This window comes from Halyomorpha halys, unplaced genomic scaffold, assembly GCF_000696795.3.
Source record: "Halyomorpha halys isolate HHAL.00 unplaced genomic scaffold, Hhal_1.1 Scaffold539.1, whole genome shotgun sequence".
In the NCBI taxonomy this organism is placed as follows: Eukaryota; Metazoa; Arthropoda; class Insecta; order Hemiptera; family Pentatomidae; genus Halyomorpha; species Halyomorpha halys.
In genome coordinates this window covers 20,587-36,192 of record NW_027113761.1, presented here as the reverse complement: position 1 = coordinate 36,192, position 15,606 = coordinate 20,587, and the positions used below count along the sequence as shown (strand labels likewise).

The 15,606-nt window shown below is 28.1% G+C and overlaps 1 protein-coding gene across 7 annotated transcripts in view; it reads left to right on the top strand.

The window, feature by feature from the left end:
* The window catches only part of Mctp (multiple C2 domain and transmembrane region protein), a 371,452-nt gene extending 358,792 nt beyond the window's left edge, over nt 1–12,660 (top strand). For all 7 annotated transcript variants that reach the window (XM_067051105.1, XM_014425858.2, XM_014425857.2 and 4 more), the window contains 5 exons: nt 2,499–2,585; nt 5,294–5,400; nt 7,801–8,008; nt 8,548–8,661; nt 11,209–12,660. In XM_067051105.1, the coding sequence (XP_066907206.1) occupies nt 2,499–2,585; nt 5,294–5,400; nt 7,801–8,008; nt 8,548–8,628 (483 nt within the window). In that variant the 3' untranslated portion in view covers nt 8,629–8,661; nt 11,209–12,660. The remainder of the gene's footprint in view (nt 1–2,498; nt 2,586–5,293; nt 5,401–7,800; nt 8,009–8,547; nt 8,662–11,208) is intronic.
* Nucleotides 12,661–15,606: the final 2,946 nt, after the last annotated feature.

The window sequence follows — 15,606 nt, the reverse complement described above, 5'->3', positions numbered from 1 at the left end:
TATCACTTTTACTCCACGATTCACTATCTTTTTTTTTGTAACAACATTACAGTTCATTTTTTTTGTTTATATTCTAATTAATTAAATTTTTGTATCACTTGGAAAGTTATTTTTTTATTATTTCATTTTCTCAATTATTTTTTTTTATGTGATATTTATTTCAGGTCCTCCGTTATTTTTTTTTGTTTATTTTATCTCGAACCAGCGAACATTACCCTCTGGGGAAGAGGTCGGTTTTCACATACGAAACACCCCTCGCCCCAACAATTAGCTATCATACTACCTGACAACACAGCAAGAATGTGGCTGCCAGAAGTAGCTAGTAGTTTATATCTATAAGGTCCTGCATTAGTTTAATAGGCTCTGCACATGCTATGGACAGTGGTGTATTTTTATTCACCGTCATTCCCCTCACCTTATCAATTTCCTTATTAATTACTCTATAATATCATCACTTATCAAGAAAAAAAAACTAAAATCAAAAACCTCACAGTCTCTCCCTATAATTGATAAAAAATAGTACATTATCCACAGCTTTTCTCTGTGTCTCCTGGGCTAATTTTTTTGAAAATTTAGCACAAAAGACACAGTTCATCCTATAATGTTCCTCAAAACTCGACATCACTACCTGTTTCGAAATGGTATTTGTTTTTGTATTTCTTACATCCATATCTAGGCTAATCATGAAGATAGGGGAAATGTATAAAGTAATTTGAAATCAATGTCCAAGGCTTAAAAAAAGAAATAATAGAAAATAAAATAAAACAATTAATTATGGTTAACCCTAAAATGTTAATTTTTCTTTTTGTTTTGTCTTAGTCCTAATCAGCTTTTCCACTATAGAAAAAAAAAAACTGATTTTCTGTAGACTGCATCACTAAAATGTTTTGAATGATTTATATGAAATTTGACTTAAACCTTCTTAAAATACTTTAACTTGTTAAATATAGAATAACTATTTGAGAAAAAGTAGGAAGAAAAGAAAATTTTATTGCTGCTTAGCTTAAAAAGCGTATATTGTACAGAAAATTATGTAATGGTCAATAGTTAAATTCTCTAAAAGAAATATATTTTAAAATTGTGAGTAAACAACTTAGATTACACAATATGTGTACAAACTCTCAGAATGTATATATCAGTGTTCTGCAACTGCATATTTATTCATTTTTCAAATCATAGTCCTGGATTCCTATACTGTCCTTTCATGATTTATTTTGCTTCCCTTTAGTTTTCTTTCACTTTCCCTCATTTTGAAAGCCCTGATGAAGCCCTATGATAGTATATTTACTATTTGAGTTATTTTTACCACATGCAACATGGTCAATCAATGATCTTTCAACATTATTTTTCTATTTTTATTTTTATTTTTTAGTGCTATGGAACTTCTGAGGTAGAAATATAGTCCAAATAATTTTTTTTGTAGTTAAATTTTTAATACTTATTTATATTAAATATGTAAAAGTGTATTAATATTAAAGTATATTAAATATTTAATCAACATTTTTTACTTTAATATATTCCTAAATTTAATGAATCTTCTTTCTTATATTATACTTATACATATAACTTATTTTATTAATCCATACTGGTATAATTTTAACCTATAATTTTAACTGTATTGTATAATTTGTATTCCTTTTTATAGAACGTTTACCTTCAAAAAGTCCTTTATCATTCATGCTACCTCGTTTTGGAAATCTCAACACAAACCTCATCATCAACCTCATTTAAATATCAATCATTTCTTTCCCTCATTAACTATCCCTTATATATATATTTTATTGTCTTATTGTCAATTACTTTATTTTATAGAATGGAATGTGGTCCGGGTGCGGTAAAAAAAAACAACTCAAATAGTAAATAATTATACTATTTGAGCCAACGTTTCGCCCCACGTTGCAGGGCTTCGTCAGGGCTAAAAAAGATACAAACACTTTAGTTACAAAAAGGTAAAAAGAAAAAATATAAGTTTAAAATAACAGGGGTATAAAATGAAAAGTAAGATATAATAAGAAAAATTCCAAGCTTCAACTGTTCATCACAAGAGTACTCTATGTTTTTTTTTTAATTCATTATAAATTCTCACACATCTTTTTTGTGTGTTAGATCAAATTAAGTTTATTTTTATACCACAATTTTTGTTTTCAGCATTTTGTATTAATATTCATTTGAAAGAGTATCAACATTTTTTAGGTTTCTGCATAACACAACTGACTGTTTATCACTGAACATACAATTTTATTGATGATTTTCTATTTTTATTCTACTACCTATTGTTGTGCTTCTGCAATATTAGTAGCCAAAAACTAACTTTTTAAAAAACAACATTAAAAAAAACAAAACATAAAAGATAGAAACGATCAACTAAATATAAAATTTTAAATTATGTAGATAAAATTGATTAACTACATATTTTTTTACTGTTTCCTAGTTTTATTTTCAGTAGGTTAATGAAATTAACTTTTTGTTGTTATTTTTTGTTGTTTTTTTATCAATAGGTACGAACAGTTGCTGGTACTTGGCATAATTCTGAAGAGGATGATGAACCATATGATGATGAAGAAGATGAAGATGACAAGGATAAAGTAAGATACAATTTATTTATCAATTATCGTTGAAGGGTTTTTATAGTGTAACTATAGGTGATGAACCTAGTCTAGCCATAGTAGGAGGGTCAAGTTTTCATTCAGTGAGACCGTCATGAAATAAAAGTCAACCCACCCATATCAGAATCAAACCACTCAAATATGTTGCTAAAGTGACAGCTCAACATACTCAGCTATAATAGCCTTAATTGCTATTTATTTTACATAATTCAGGATAATTTGTTATTATTGATCTATTGCCACTTACAGGGACATTGTTATTTGGTGTGGGGGGAGAGGGGTATTTATATTCAAAATTGCTTATAAAAGCTATTTAGAGAGGTTAGTTTTCGACAAAGAACAAGTTTCTATGAAATCACCCTGAGATCATTGGAATGTGGGAAAACCTGGTCGAAATTGCTGGGAAATTTTAGTTTTTGACCTTCCTCCAATACATTTCTGTAGCAATATTCCTAGTCACTAATATAAGTTTATATGAAAATATACCAGTTTATTTATTAGTTTCTTCTTTCTTACCTATAGTATAGTAATGCTATGCGACTATTCACACTAACGACGGATGCTAGTGTGTACGTTCTAGGAGCAGTATTAGTACAGGAAAGGGAGGAAGGTCGAAGAAGAACAGGGAGAGTTGTCTGAGGACGTGAGACGATCCCTGAGAGAGGTGACTCCAAGAGAAGAAGAAGAAGAGGCTACACCAGGGAATGAGACCAAAGAAGAAACATCTGCAGATTATAAATGACAAGAGGTACCAAATTGTTTGGAAAAAAACAATGTCAGGTCTGGTGAAAGTGGAGTATGATAAGTAATATATGATAGTATGATAGACATCCACCCAAGGCAAGGTAAGGCAAGAAGAGACCCCCACCGCAGATGCTACACTCAGTGATCTTCAAGTAGACTCCTTCATGTGGAAAGGTTATTGATGGATCACTATCATAGACGTCTTCAGTAAACTGGCCATAGCACATTTGGTGCAAGACAGATCGGCAGAAGCAGTGTTACATGCATTATGGACTTGGTAACAATTTTATGGAGTGCCTGACAGGATTTCGTCCGATTGCGGAAGAGAATTTGATCATGCGAGTATCAAGAAGGAAATGCAAGCCCTGGAGGTAGTATGGCACCTCAACACCCCAGGACATCACAAGAGTTAGGGAGAGATAGAGAGGTTTCATAATACACTCAGTGATCACTTGCGGGTGTATCAATTGGAAAAAGGACAGGAACCTGATGATGCAATGGAACTGGAACATGGAAAATGAAGCAATAGTGGCATATAACCACTCAATACACACGATCACTGGTTTTGCTCAATTCGAAATTCATTTTGGTCTGCGGGGACGCCGTTGGCATTACCGAGGTACAGTGATTGGAGATGGTAAAATCATCAGCAATAGTTTTACATGAAGAAAGTTATGAAATGGTGTCAATGAAATAATTATGAAAGAAAAACACAAAAGAGTGGTGAGGCACAACCTCGAGGTACTGAATCTGATGGGACAAGTTAGAATAGGGACGGTAGTATATTGCAAATTGGGTTCTAATAGAGGAAAGTGCTACAGCGGTATGAAGGCTCATTCAAAGTGATAGTAATTAGAGTGGATAATATTGTTATCCTTGAGAGCTTAAAGGAACCAAAAAAGAAATGGACTGTTTAGATTGAACAATTGAAGCTTCCTATGACAGCAGTATCATGGGCCTGGAGTGTCGTCACAGGTAGATATTTGTGTGCAAATTTTTCCTTTTTAAACTAGTGTATAAGTGTAATAAGAGGCATTTTGTGATGTAGAAGAGTTTTGTTATTTTTTTTTAATGTATCTTGTTTATTTCACCATTGAGGTACTGTTTTAAGGTCAATAATTATTTTTTATCTTACATATGTATTGTATTATGTTTTATTGCTTATATATAAGTGTTATTTTCTCTTGTATTGTTTTTAAGGGAAGTGTTTGTTTTATTTTGATGAGAAGATAGTTGACCGTGGATAATATATATGACAATATTAGTTTTATTTAATTCCTATTATTGTATTTTTGAAATGTATTTTTATATATCTCTTTTATTGGTATATTACTGAGTTTACGAGGAATGTTTGTAAACTGGCAGGATCAGATGTTGCTGTGATATCAGTTGACAGGCCCTATCAGCTGATTGATGTCTATATATAAGAGGATGGAGTCCACCAATAAAGTTAGTTGTGAACAAGCCATCAAGTGTGTTGTATCAATTACCCCTTTTATTTTTTTTTATCATTTCGATCTGGAACAGTCTTAACTATATATATATAATTATAATTGGAGATGTTTGTCGGGGGGGGTGCGGTCTGCAAAGAACAACATAATTAAATATGGTTTTGTTTATTTATTTTGTTCTTAGCTGACTAAACCCCCTGACAAACTTCTCCAATCATTAATCTACGATCAACTATCTACACCTCAATATATATTTATAATTGAAACAAATTAAAGTAAATATGTAAAAAATATTAATATTTGTTTTTTCCCAAAATATATAGTAATTCATGATCATACACATTATTAATAGACTAAAATTTAGGTAATTAACATGATTTAAAATGTTGATGTAAGTTAGATTGATAATATTAAACTAATTTTGATTATTAAGAAGATTAATAAGAAGTATTATACTTTGAGCTACAAAATTGATTGTTTATATCATTTCAGGAGGAGAAAAAAAGTTTAAAAGAACGCCTACAGGCTATTCAGGAAGTTACACAAACTGTTCAAAACTCTATTGGTTATATTGCTTCTTTAGGAGAAAGTATAACAAAGTGAGAAAATTTTCCTTTATCACACTGTAATATAACTATAACATAACCACCCCTAATCTACCTTTGTATTTCAAATATTTTTTGGTTATAAATTGTGATAGAATATTTTTTTATCTATCGTTTTGTTTGATTTCATAGATAAATATTTTTAATATTAATTTATTCTTATAAATGGACCTAATGGTATATTCTCTCTAATTAATATAATTTGATCCAATAAAAAAAAAAAAGGATTGATAATATATTAACTCTAATAAGTTGAAATGAATATGGTTTTATATGTTTGAATTTAGTTTTTATCATTGTTTGAATGTTTTTGTCTCTAACTATGGATTTTTGAACATAATTCATCCGGTAAACAATTTTGATTTTAAATTCAGATTACAACAAACTGGACTTAAAAATTCCACTTAAGACTAAACATGACATTGACAAAGCCATAGAAAACTTAATAGAATCTATAAGATTTTGCATATACGATAACACAACTATCAGTAAAACTAATAATGCCATACCACTACTAACTTGGCACTCCACATTCGCATCTTATTAAAGGAAAAACGAAGAGCAAGAGCAAAGTAGCACAGGACTAGATACCCATAATATAAAACACATTATACTAAATTGACAAACAAACTTAAAACATTCAAAACGCAAAATTTAACTAACTTAACTGAAAACCTCGCAACTACTGGCAAATCTTTATGGACGACTACTAAGAAGATTCTTAACTTCAAGAATTTTAATCACCCACTTCTTACTGAATCTCAAACATGGACAAAATCGGACGAAGAAAAATCTCAAATATTCGGTCAGCATCTTTCTAAAACCTTTGAGCCACACCCTGACATTCTTAATTCAACCAACCTTGAAGAACACATTGAAGAAGTATTGAATACTCCACTCTAAATGACCCAGCCACCTAAAGTATTTCATCCATCAGAGATATACAACATCATCCAAAATTTACCAAGCCGCAAAGCTCCTAGTTATGACCTAATTACATCCCATGTTCTAAAACATCTTCCTTGAAAATCTGTTATATTCCTCACCTACATCTACAATGCTGTCCTCAGATCCACATACTTTCCTGACCCATGGAAATTATCCATAATCAAAATGATTCCCAAACCTCGAAAGCCGCCAGAACACCCAACCTCTTACTGTCCTATCTCTTTGTTACCTATCATGGGAAAAATCCTTGAGAAACTTATCTTAAAACGCCTGTATCCCATCATAGATTCCAACCACATAATCTCAGATCACCAGTTTGGATTCCGAACATCCCACTCCACTATCCAGCAATGCCATCGTGTGGTCGATGTAGTCTCGTCATCATTGGAGTGCGGAATGTACTGCTCAGGAGTCTTTATTGATGTAGAACAGGCTTTTGATCGAGTCTGGCACCCAGGACTGTTATACAAGATCCGTAAATTCCTACCCCCTACATATTATCTCATTATCCGTTCTTATCTCTCTTATTTCAAGTAAATCAAAACACTTATTCATCCCTGTTTCCTCAGTCTGCTGGTGTACCTCAGGGTAGTATCCTTGGTCCTATCCTTTATACAGTTTTTACAGCTGACATCCCAACCCATCCTAACACTATTCTCACCACGTATGCCGATGACCACGAGTCATGAGAAACTAAATCATAATCATTATAAACAGTTTTAAACATATGCTATAAACAGTTTTAAACATATAGTATAAACACTTTTAAACATATTTCTAGAATGTGCACACATATTTAGAATGTCTAAGAGCAATGCCTGCTCTTAGATAATTTATGCTCAATGCTCTTTTACTTTTATTACATTGTAGAGCAAATATGGAGGTACATTTGTGTTTGTAATTTTTTTTTTATGGAATTATAATTTTTTGTTTTTCTGTAATTATAAATTTTCTTATTAATATAAAGTTTGCATCTATTTGGAGCTCTTTGTGATACCATGTGGGATATCTGACAAAATCTTTTCAGTTTTTATAAAAAATCAATACTGTTTTTAAGATTTCAATTTAGAATTTATTGTGGTTTTAGATGCTCCTCATGGCAACTAAATCTAGGTAATTGGAAACATATTTATTAGGTACTTTTCACTATTTGAAGTTGCTATTGGAATTTGAAAATTTTAAGGCTAATAACTAACTTCAATGACATTTATTATCACATTGTTGATTGGTTACAGCCTTAATGAATACTGAACTCACTTTAAAATTAAATTAGAAAAAAAATTCTTTTATTCTCTTTATATTAATATTTATGTGTGTATACATACCTGAATTTATGCTTTTAAAATTGTTCATACTTTTTTTTTTTTTTTTTAAGCTGATTAACATTGAAATCTCTTACAATTTGCAAAGAACCACTTTTACTATATTTATTTTATTTATTTTCAGTACATTCAACTTTACTGTTCCTTTTTTGAGTTACTTAGCACTAGTTCTGACAATAGTTGGTGTATTTGTATTGTATTGGATACCAGTAAGGTACCTGATATTGTTTTGGGGAGTTAACAAGTTTGCAAGAAAACTCATCAGGCCCCATTGTATACCAAATAATGAAGTTTTGGATCTGTTATCTCGTGTTCCAGATAGTGAACAGTTGGTTAGTATTTATTACTTGTAATTTGAACTAAGTCATTTAACGAACTTATGATAAACTCTTATAGCATTATAGTATGAATTATTAGTCAAGCATTTTTCTTGGACCTTTTACAATTAAATGTTAATTTTTTTATCTTATAGAAAGACATGATTAAAATGAAAGATAAACCTATCTATTTAAGCTACCATTTTTTTTTGCAAAATTTTTAATTCTTTTTTTATATTTTTTTTTATTATCTCCGTCAGCAAACAGTAATATCTAAGGCTAGTAGTCTCTTTTCTTCAGCTTTCATTCTTGAGACAATTTTTTAATATAATTCTAGATTACTTACAGTTACAAACAGAACAATTCTATATTTTTTAATTTGTTTTATTAATTACTCAAAGTCATATATAATTGTTTCTTATAATTTTATTTCTGTTTTGTAAAATTTACTGATTTATCAAATAGGATTAATTAATCTTATGTTGTATAATGTTTTCTTATTAAATATGAAAACCTATTTTATATTTTGATGCCATTTTTCTTTTTTTCTTTAGATATCTTTTAGAGAATTAAGAACTCAACCTACCTCAGATACTGAAAGGCGTAGAGAAACAAGAAGGAAAAAAATGCTATAAAGAAATATTCTTTTAATATACATCTGTACAAAAGTAATGTTTTTATTTATTGATATTTTTTAACTATTAATTTACTGAATAACTTAGAAATCTTTGTACTGAAATAGTTTGTATGAAATAGTTATAATTTTGCTGTTTTATAAATTTAATATTTTCCCAGTATCCTTAGACTTATTTTAAAAAGTTTGGGATCCAAACCCACTGAACTTGATGAGGGAAATAAGTTACTAAAAAATAGAAGAAGCTGTTCAGTCCAGAAAACAAAAATTAAGGTTGTGAATATTATTTATGGCTAATCACAATTTACCTCTACATTTAAACTACCCAGACCCCAATTTCCAATAGCTGCTAGTTCTCTAGACAGATAATCTTAATCAATTGTGATTTCCATCTTCTTTCTTAGTTCGGTTTAATTTTATAAATTCAACCTTATGCAAGTAAATTCCTAAGCTTTTTTTTTTAAAGACTGTTTTTTTATATGTCTTATTGAAGAAATTGTTGTTGTTGTTCAATATGACTGTATAATAATCATTAATAAAACATCAGTTGTATTATACTGCATATTGTTGAAGAAGTTTGAAATCTACTTCTGACGTATTAGGTTTTAGGCCTAATATTTTTAAGTGCACTGAAATTGTTAATTTGAACTAACATTTTACCTTAACTCTGTCCATGGCAAAAAATTTCATTTTTCACAAAAATAGGAATAACAAAATCAAAAAATGTTTACCAGAGAAATTAGTATGTTTTATGCTAAAGTTTAACTTGACTAAGACTTCATAGAATAAAAGTTATTTATTTTAAACATCATTTAAACATGTTTACATGTAGTAGGGAAATAATAAATTACAATATTCCTTCAAAAAATTGTGTGTTTCACTCATGGCGAGCATGGTGATATTAAATCTTTTCATTGGATTTTACAAGTATTTTTCAAAGTTTAATCATTTTTGCATGTTAAAAAGGATTTTTTTGTCCTTTAAAATTTTTATGTTCTATTATTTTTTTGCTCCTCAAATTTCCCTGCCCCTCAATAATTGATGATTTAGGCAAATCCCTAGTTGACCCATTTGTAAATAAGAGCCTAGAACTACCATAATAGTGAATAACAATTCAGAAGTCCTCATATTTCTAAAGAGATGTTGAAATATGGGTTTAGATTTTTAAATGTTTGGATGAAACAGTTTCAGTAAAAAATATATAGTGGCTGAAAGTGTAAAAAAAAAAAAAGTTTTTATATCTTAGAAAATGCAAAGTTAAAAATATATAAAACTAAAAATAAGTTAATTTGACCTAACTGTTAATTTAAAAAAGTCATTAGTTGATGTTTTCTTCAATGAATGAATGTTTCGATTGGTATCTTAGAATCTAGAAACCTTTTATAGCTAATAGATTAGCTCAGCAATAGTCTACCATGAGGGTCATTTATGGCTATAAGATTATCTCTTGGGCTCATGATCGTCATTATGATGACTGTGTTAATAGTTTTTATTTACTTGATAGTGGGTAGGAGTGATTTGCTTTTCTCAATATAAGATGACTACTTTGGCTCAGGAACGGCAGATATTTTTGTCAAACATTATCTTAACTTCAAATTAACGATATTGTAAAATATGGGTGCATACATGTACATTTATTAAGTAAATACACATATGTACTTTTGAATAATGTATTTATCATCTATGATTATAATTTGTAGAACATTATCTCCATTGTCTAAAAATAGTTGGAATGAGTTTGAGATTAAAATATTAAGTATGTTATTATTTTTTTCTGGACTTATTTACATACCTAATGAATAATTTGTTCTAGTAAATCTAAAAAGTTCTTGCTACTTCCACAATTTTAATTATTTGAGACAAAATATTGTATTCTTTTTTTATGCGGTACTACCTCACTATTGGATGCTACCTCAGAGGTAATAGCAGCGTCTTTTACAGGAATGGGATTTGTCAAAGACTATTTGTTATAAACTTTAAGGCTACTTTGGTGATTTGAGGTGATGCAGTCCAATAAACTGGTTATAGACACTATTGGGGTGCATTTTGTTCATTTATATATTGTGTAAATTTGTTTTTCTTTATAATAATTATTACTCATTCCCGATTTAAGTTATGGATATTTAAAATTGTGATGCCTTGTAGTTTTTTGCTAAATATGAAAAGTAATTCATACATTGTCTTTTAGAATTGATGGTACAAAGAGCTTTAGTTTTATTTACTCTTCAATCCTGATGAAGTGATGTATTTTAAGAGATTGTTGGCCAATTATATTTAGGTTATGATAGCTAGAATGTTTTTTTTTTGAGATGATTTGAGCCAGTATATGATGAAATAGGATCTTTGAATTTCAAGGATTCTTGATATACCTTACATAATAAATGTTTATCTTAATGGTAAAGCTATATAATGATCCATTTAACATTTATTTATTATTATTAAATATTTTTATCAATGTTTTGCACTTAATAATTCTATATTTTCTAATATATCCTTTTATGTCCTATTAATCATCAAATGCAACTCTAATAAATATTATTAAACAGTATATTTTTTTTAATCTAATAACTTAATGTTTTAGGAACCAAGTCCAAAAATATCTCCAGATCTAGCTAATCATTTGGTGAACTCTTTTTCACTGTATCATCGGAAAATGTAGTTGCATTTTCAGTGATGCCTAAAAAAATTATTTTCATATTGATTTAAGAAAACCATTTAGGATAAACATTTTCAAAACAAATAATTTATACTACATATATAAATAATTGACCACATTGATTCGAACTATGAAGAAGATGGTAAGGGGTGCAGTCACAAAAAAAACAAAAAATGGTTAACGACTATTTATTTGCTGACATTTTGCCCCACTTTGAGTGAAACAGTCAAACATTCACTGTTTTTCGAATTGATCTCAACTGAAATAGCCCTGATGAAGCTTTACAAAGTGGGGCGAAACATTGGGAAATAAATTGTTGTTAACTATTTTTTGTATTTCTTGTCACTGCATCTCTGACCATCTGCTTCATAATTCAAATCATTTATACATTGTGATGATTAAAATGTATTTGTTTAAATTTCTTAACATGAACAAGTTGTGTAAGGTGTTACATAAGTATGTAAGGTTTACATTATCTTCTTGCAATTATATATGACGGCTGAATAAAATATATAGCAAATTTTTCTCCAATCATATAGTTTATATTGAAAATTTAAATCTAAGCATTCTGATTCTATCTAACGAGCTTTTAATTTTGTATAAACATATTGTGATGCATTTTTATAAAGGACAATATGTAAAATTTAATAAATTTCTTATATTATTCTGAACATAAATGTTTAAAACTCACTTCATCTCAGTGATCACATTAGTTGTTGAATGATATTGTGATAACAAGCATGTATAAATTATGGGTTGAGCTATCTCGACAGTTTTTCTGCAAAAATCAATTCCTAGGTGTTAGTATCCATTTGTCTGTATACAGAACATAAAATTGTCTGTTTTATGTTCTCTAAATTTTAAATTACATTCTGAATTTAAAAAAAACAAACTTATTTTAAATGTAACGGTTATTAATATATTTTTGTTAACATTTAAAACTTACTAATCATCAAAGATTAATTTTTTTTTATTAAGTTCTTATAAATATTGGAGGCTTAGGAAGCTGTGAACTATAGTAAAAATGGTTCATGAAAACAATGTTCCTTCCAACTTATTTTTAAAGGAAAAATATAATACACTATAAAATATATCTCCTTAAAAAAATTTGAACAATTGTTTTCAAAAATTAAAAAAAAAATAATAATAAAAATCTACAGGCCAGTATTATTAACTAACAGTAAGTAGTAGGAAAATTCCAGCAATACTTTCTTTAATGTATAACTGAAAAAAATATTCCTAGTCCTTGATTTTTGAGGTTTCTTCCACTTTAGCTGTGTTTAAATTTTCCACAAAAAGTTAATTCTAACTGTTCTCTGTTCTTGTGGTTTACAGTTAGTAAAAAAAAAAAAAAAAAAAGAAAAAAAGGAAGCAAAATCATCCAGAAAGTAAGAACATGGTTGTAATGTTGTAGTTCAGGAAAAATAAAAAAAACGTTATCAGAGGTGTATTATATGTAATGATAAATCTGGTAGACAAAATAAACACCTATAATGAAATAAATGGGTTGTAGGGTTTGAAATCTATTTAAAAAACTGAAAATTGAAGATATTTAAAAGACAAGTTAAATGAAATAAAAATTAATAAAGTATTAATATTGCATAATTACAGTATCTCAAATTTGCTTTATATTTCTATATTGAATTCATATTTACATTAAAACGTAATTAGATAAGAAAACAGTTAGAAGTATTCTAATATTTGTTTATATTTAATTATAATTTATTTGTTTTTGTTAGTGAGAGATAAGCCATATATATTTTTTTCACTTTTCAAAAAACATACATTTTTAAATTAATAATTTGTTCTCATCATTGTTAAAATGTATAAATTAAGTATCTATAAATCTGTAATTAAATCAACAAGATTATTGTACATATTTTGTGAATTTATGTATAACTTCAATTGTTTGTGAATGTTAATTTGTTTTTAATTAAGTGTTTAATATTTAGGGGTTTCAAATAAAACTTCTGTTAATAATATATTTTAAATATCACTGTTGAATTATTTCATATGTTTGCAATATCTTAGCATTCTATTAATTATAAATTTTACAATTATTGAAGATAGATTTATAGTAATATCATGCTTGCAACCACACAATATCTAATTTATTAAATTTGTATGCACATGTTTATACTTCATGAATAAGAACATATTTGGGCTTGCATGTGAACTTAAAGTCATTTTTGTATCTTTAATTTATTGTGATGTTTTATATTTGTAGCTTTAATTAATGTAATATACTTTGAAACTAAAGACTGATATGTCTGTGTATAGATATGTTTTACATATTTATATAATGCATAAGCTGTGTATATATGTACATACATATTTTTATGTTGTTGTTATTGTTGTACATTTTATGAGTCTATATAATAACTAAATTAATAATTAAAATACAAATACGATTTAAAAATTTCTGTCTTATGACACTTGTTAAAATTGTTGTTTAGCTAAGATGTGTTTTTGAATTTCTTATCATACTATTAACAGTCACAATATATTTTAATCTCCTTCTTGAATGAGTACTTTCTTCAATAAAAAATCTGAATGTCATTTGTGATTATTATGATTATTCTTAATATCCATTGTTTTGGACAGAAGTTCTTTTATTATTATTTTAAATATTTAGAAGATCAATATCTAAAAGCATAAACTGAAATAGTACCCATTTGTGAATTATGGGTGTTAAATAGGTAAAATATAAACAAAGGTTAAATACAAGAGGCTTAATTAATAAACATTAATCTTGTATCTAATAACTTGTCCAGAGCATTTTGGTTTAAACCTAGAAACCCATATACAATGAAAACAAAAAAATACAGAATTTCTTAGTTAAATGATTTAATAGTTCAACCATTAAAAGTTTTTATTTTTAAAATTTATTTTATTTATTTTTCTCATACCCATGCTGTATACTGTATTTTTTACAACACCTAATAATCATTTTGTGTTCATTAATCATCAGTTACATCTTTAGATACCAGAATATATCATGTGTATTTTAAATGTCTTTGAAAAGTAGGTATCAAAGTATTAAAAGTGCATACTCCCAATTGACCATTTATTCAAGAAAAATCCTAAAATATTTAATAATATTTCACTCTGTACTGAGTTTGTTTAAAAGTACTATCTAAAGACAACAATTATAGCTTTATAAGTAATATAAATTTTAAATTAAATTATAATTATAATTTTAAATTAAATAATTAAGTAATTTAAATTTTTCCAATATAAATTTTAGTTTTAATAAAGCATTTTATGTTCATTGGTTCCCATTGGCAGTTGCAGGGTGAGGGAGAGAGTAGAGGGCACCCTATTGAGACAGTAAATTTTAATTTTTGGATTATAATTGGATAATTTTGTACTATATTCGCCATATTTTAATCCTAAACAAAAGTAGCAGTAATCCATCATGTGTTGCATTTTATTTAAAATGTTCTGGATTAAAGCCCACTTGACACCAGACTGTTTTCTCAATACTTTTTTCATGACACTCATTGCTGACCATGGTTTGGATTCCTTGTAAAACAGTTAGATTCCTCTGTTTATTAGTTTTAGTTCCAAAACTTTAGAAAGTTAAATCAAATAAATATAAATACTCAACATTTTTTTTGTGCTCCCTAAAGACAATTTATGGGTCCACCCTTGATAGGTTTCAAAATATGATTTAAAAAAAAAAATGTATTTTACAGATATTATGAAATTAATATTTGATGAATTTATTTTGGTGAATAAAAAAAAAAAAAGATAGTGACAATAAAAAAAAACATTAGTAGCATTAGTACCATCTGTGGGGACACATTTTCTTGAGAAAAGTTACTTTAATGTCTGGCACAAAGTTACCTGTTGTCCCCTTTTAGGAAAATACCTAATAAATAATTAAAACTCATATTTTTTTCTCAATCACAGATAGACTTTGAAAAATTTAGAGATCACACTTACCTTTATACTCCGAGAAGAAGCATAAAAAAATACATCTCTCCTCATTCCCACTCAGCCCTTTAGCACCTTTCAATATGACTAGTGGGGCACATTTAGAAACACAAAAACATTTGAAGGCACTGGAAAAATGTTATTCCTATAGGAGCCAAGTTACCCACTTTGCCAATATGTTACATAGTGTCAAAATTTTAATTAGCTGCACTAAAGTTATAAAAATACTAAATAATTATTATGTTTCACTAAATAAGGTGATAACTCATAAATAATAAACTTTTAATTATTATATCAATATACACTGTTAGTAAAATAGTGGTAAATGAGATGAGTGTATTGGATGAACAAAATATTGTATTTACAAAAAATATTAATAAGATA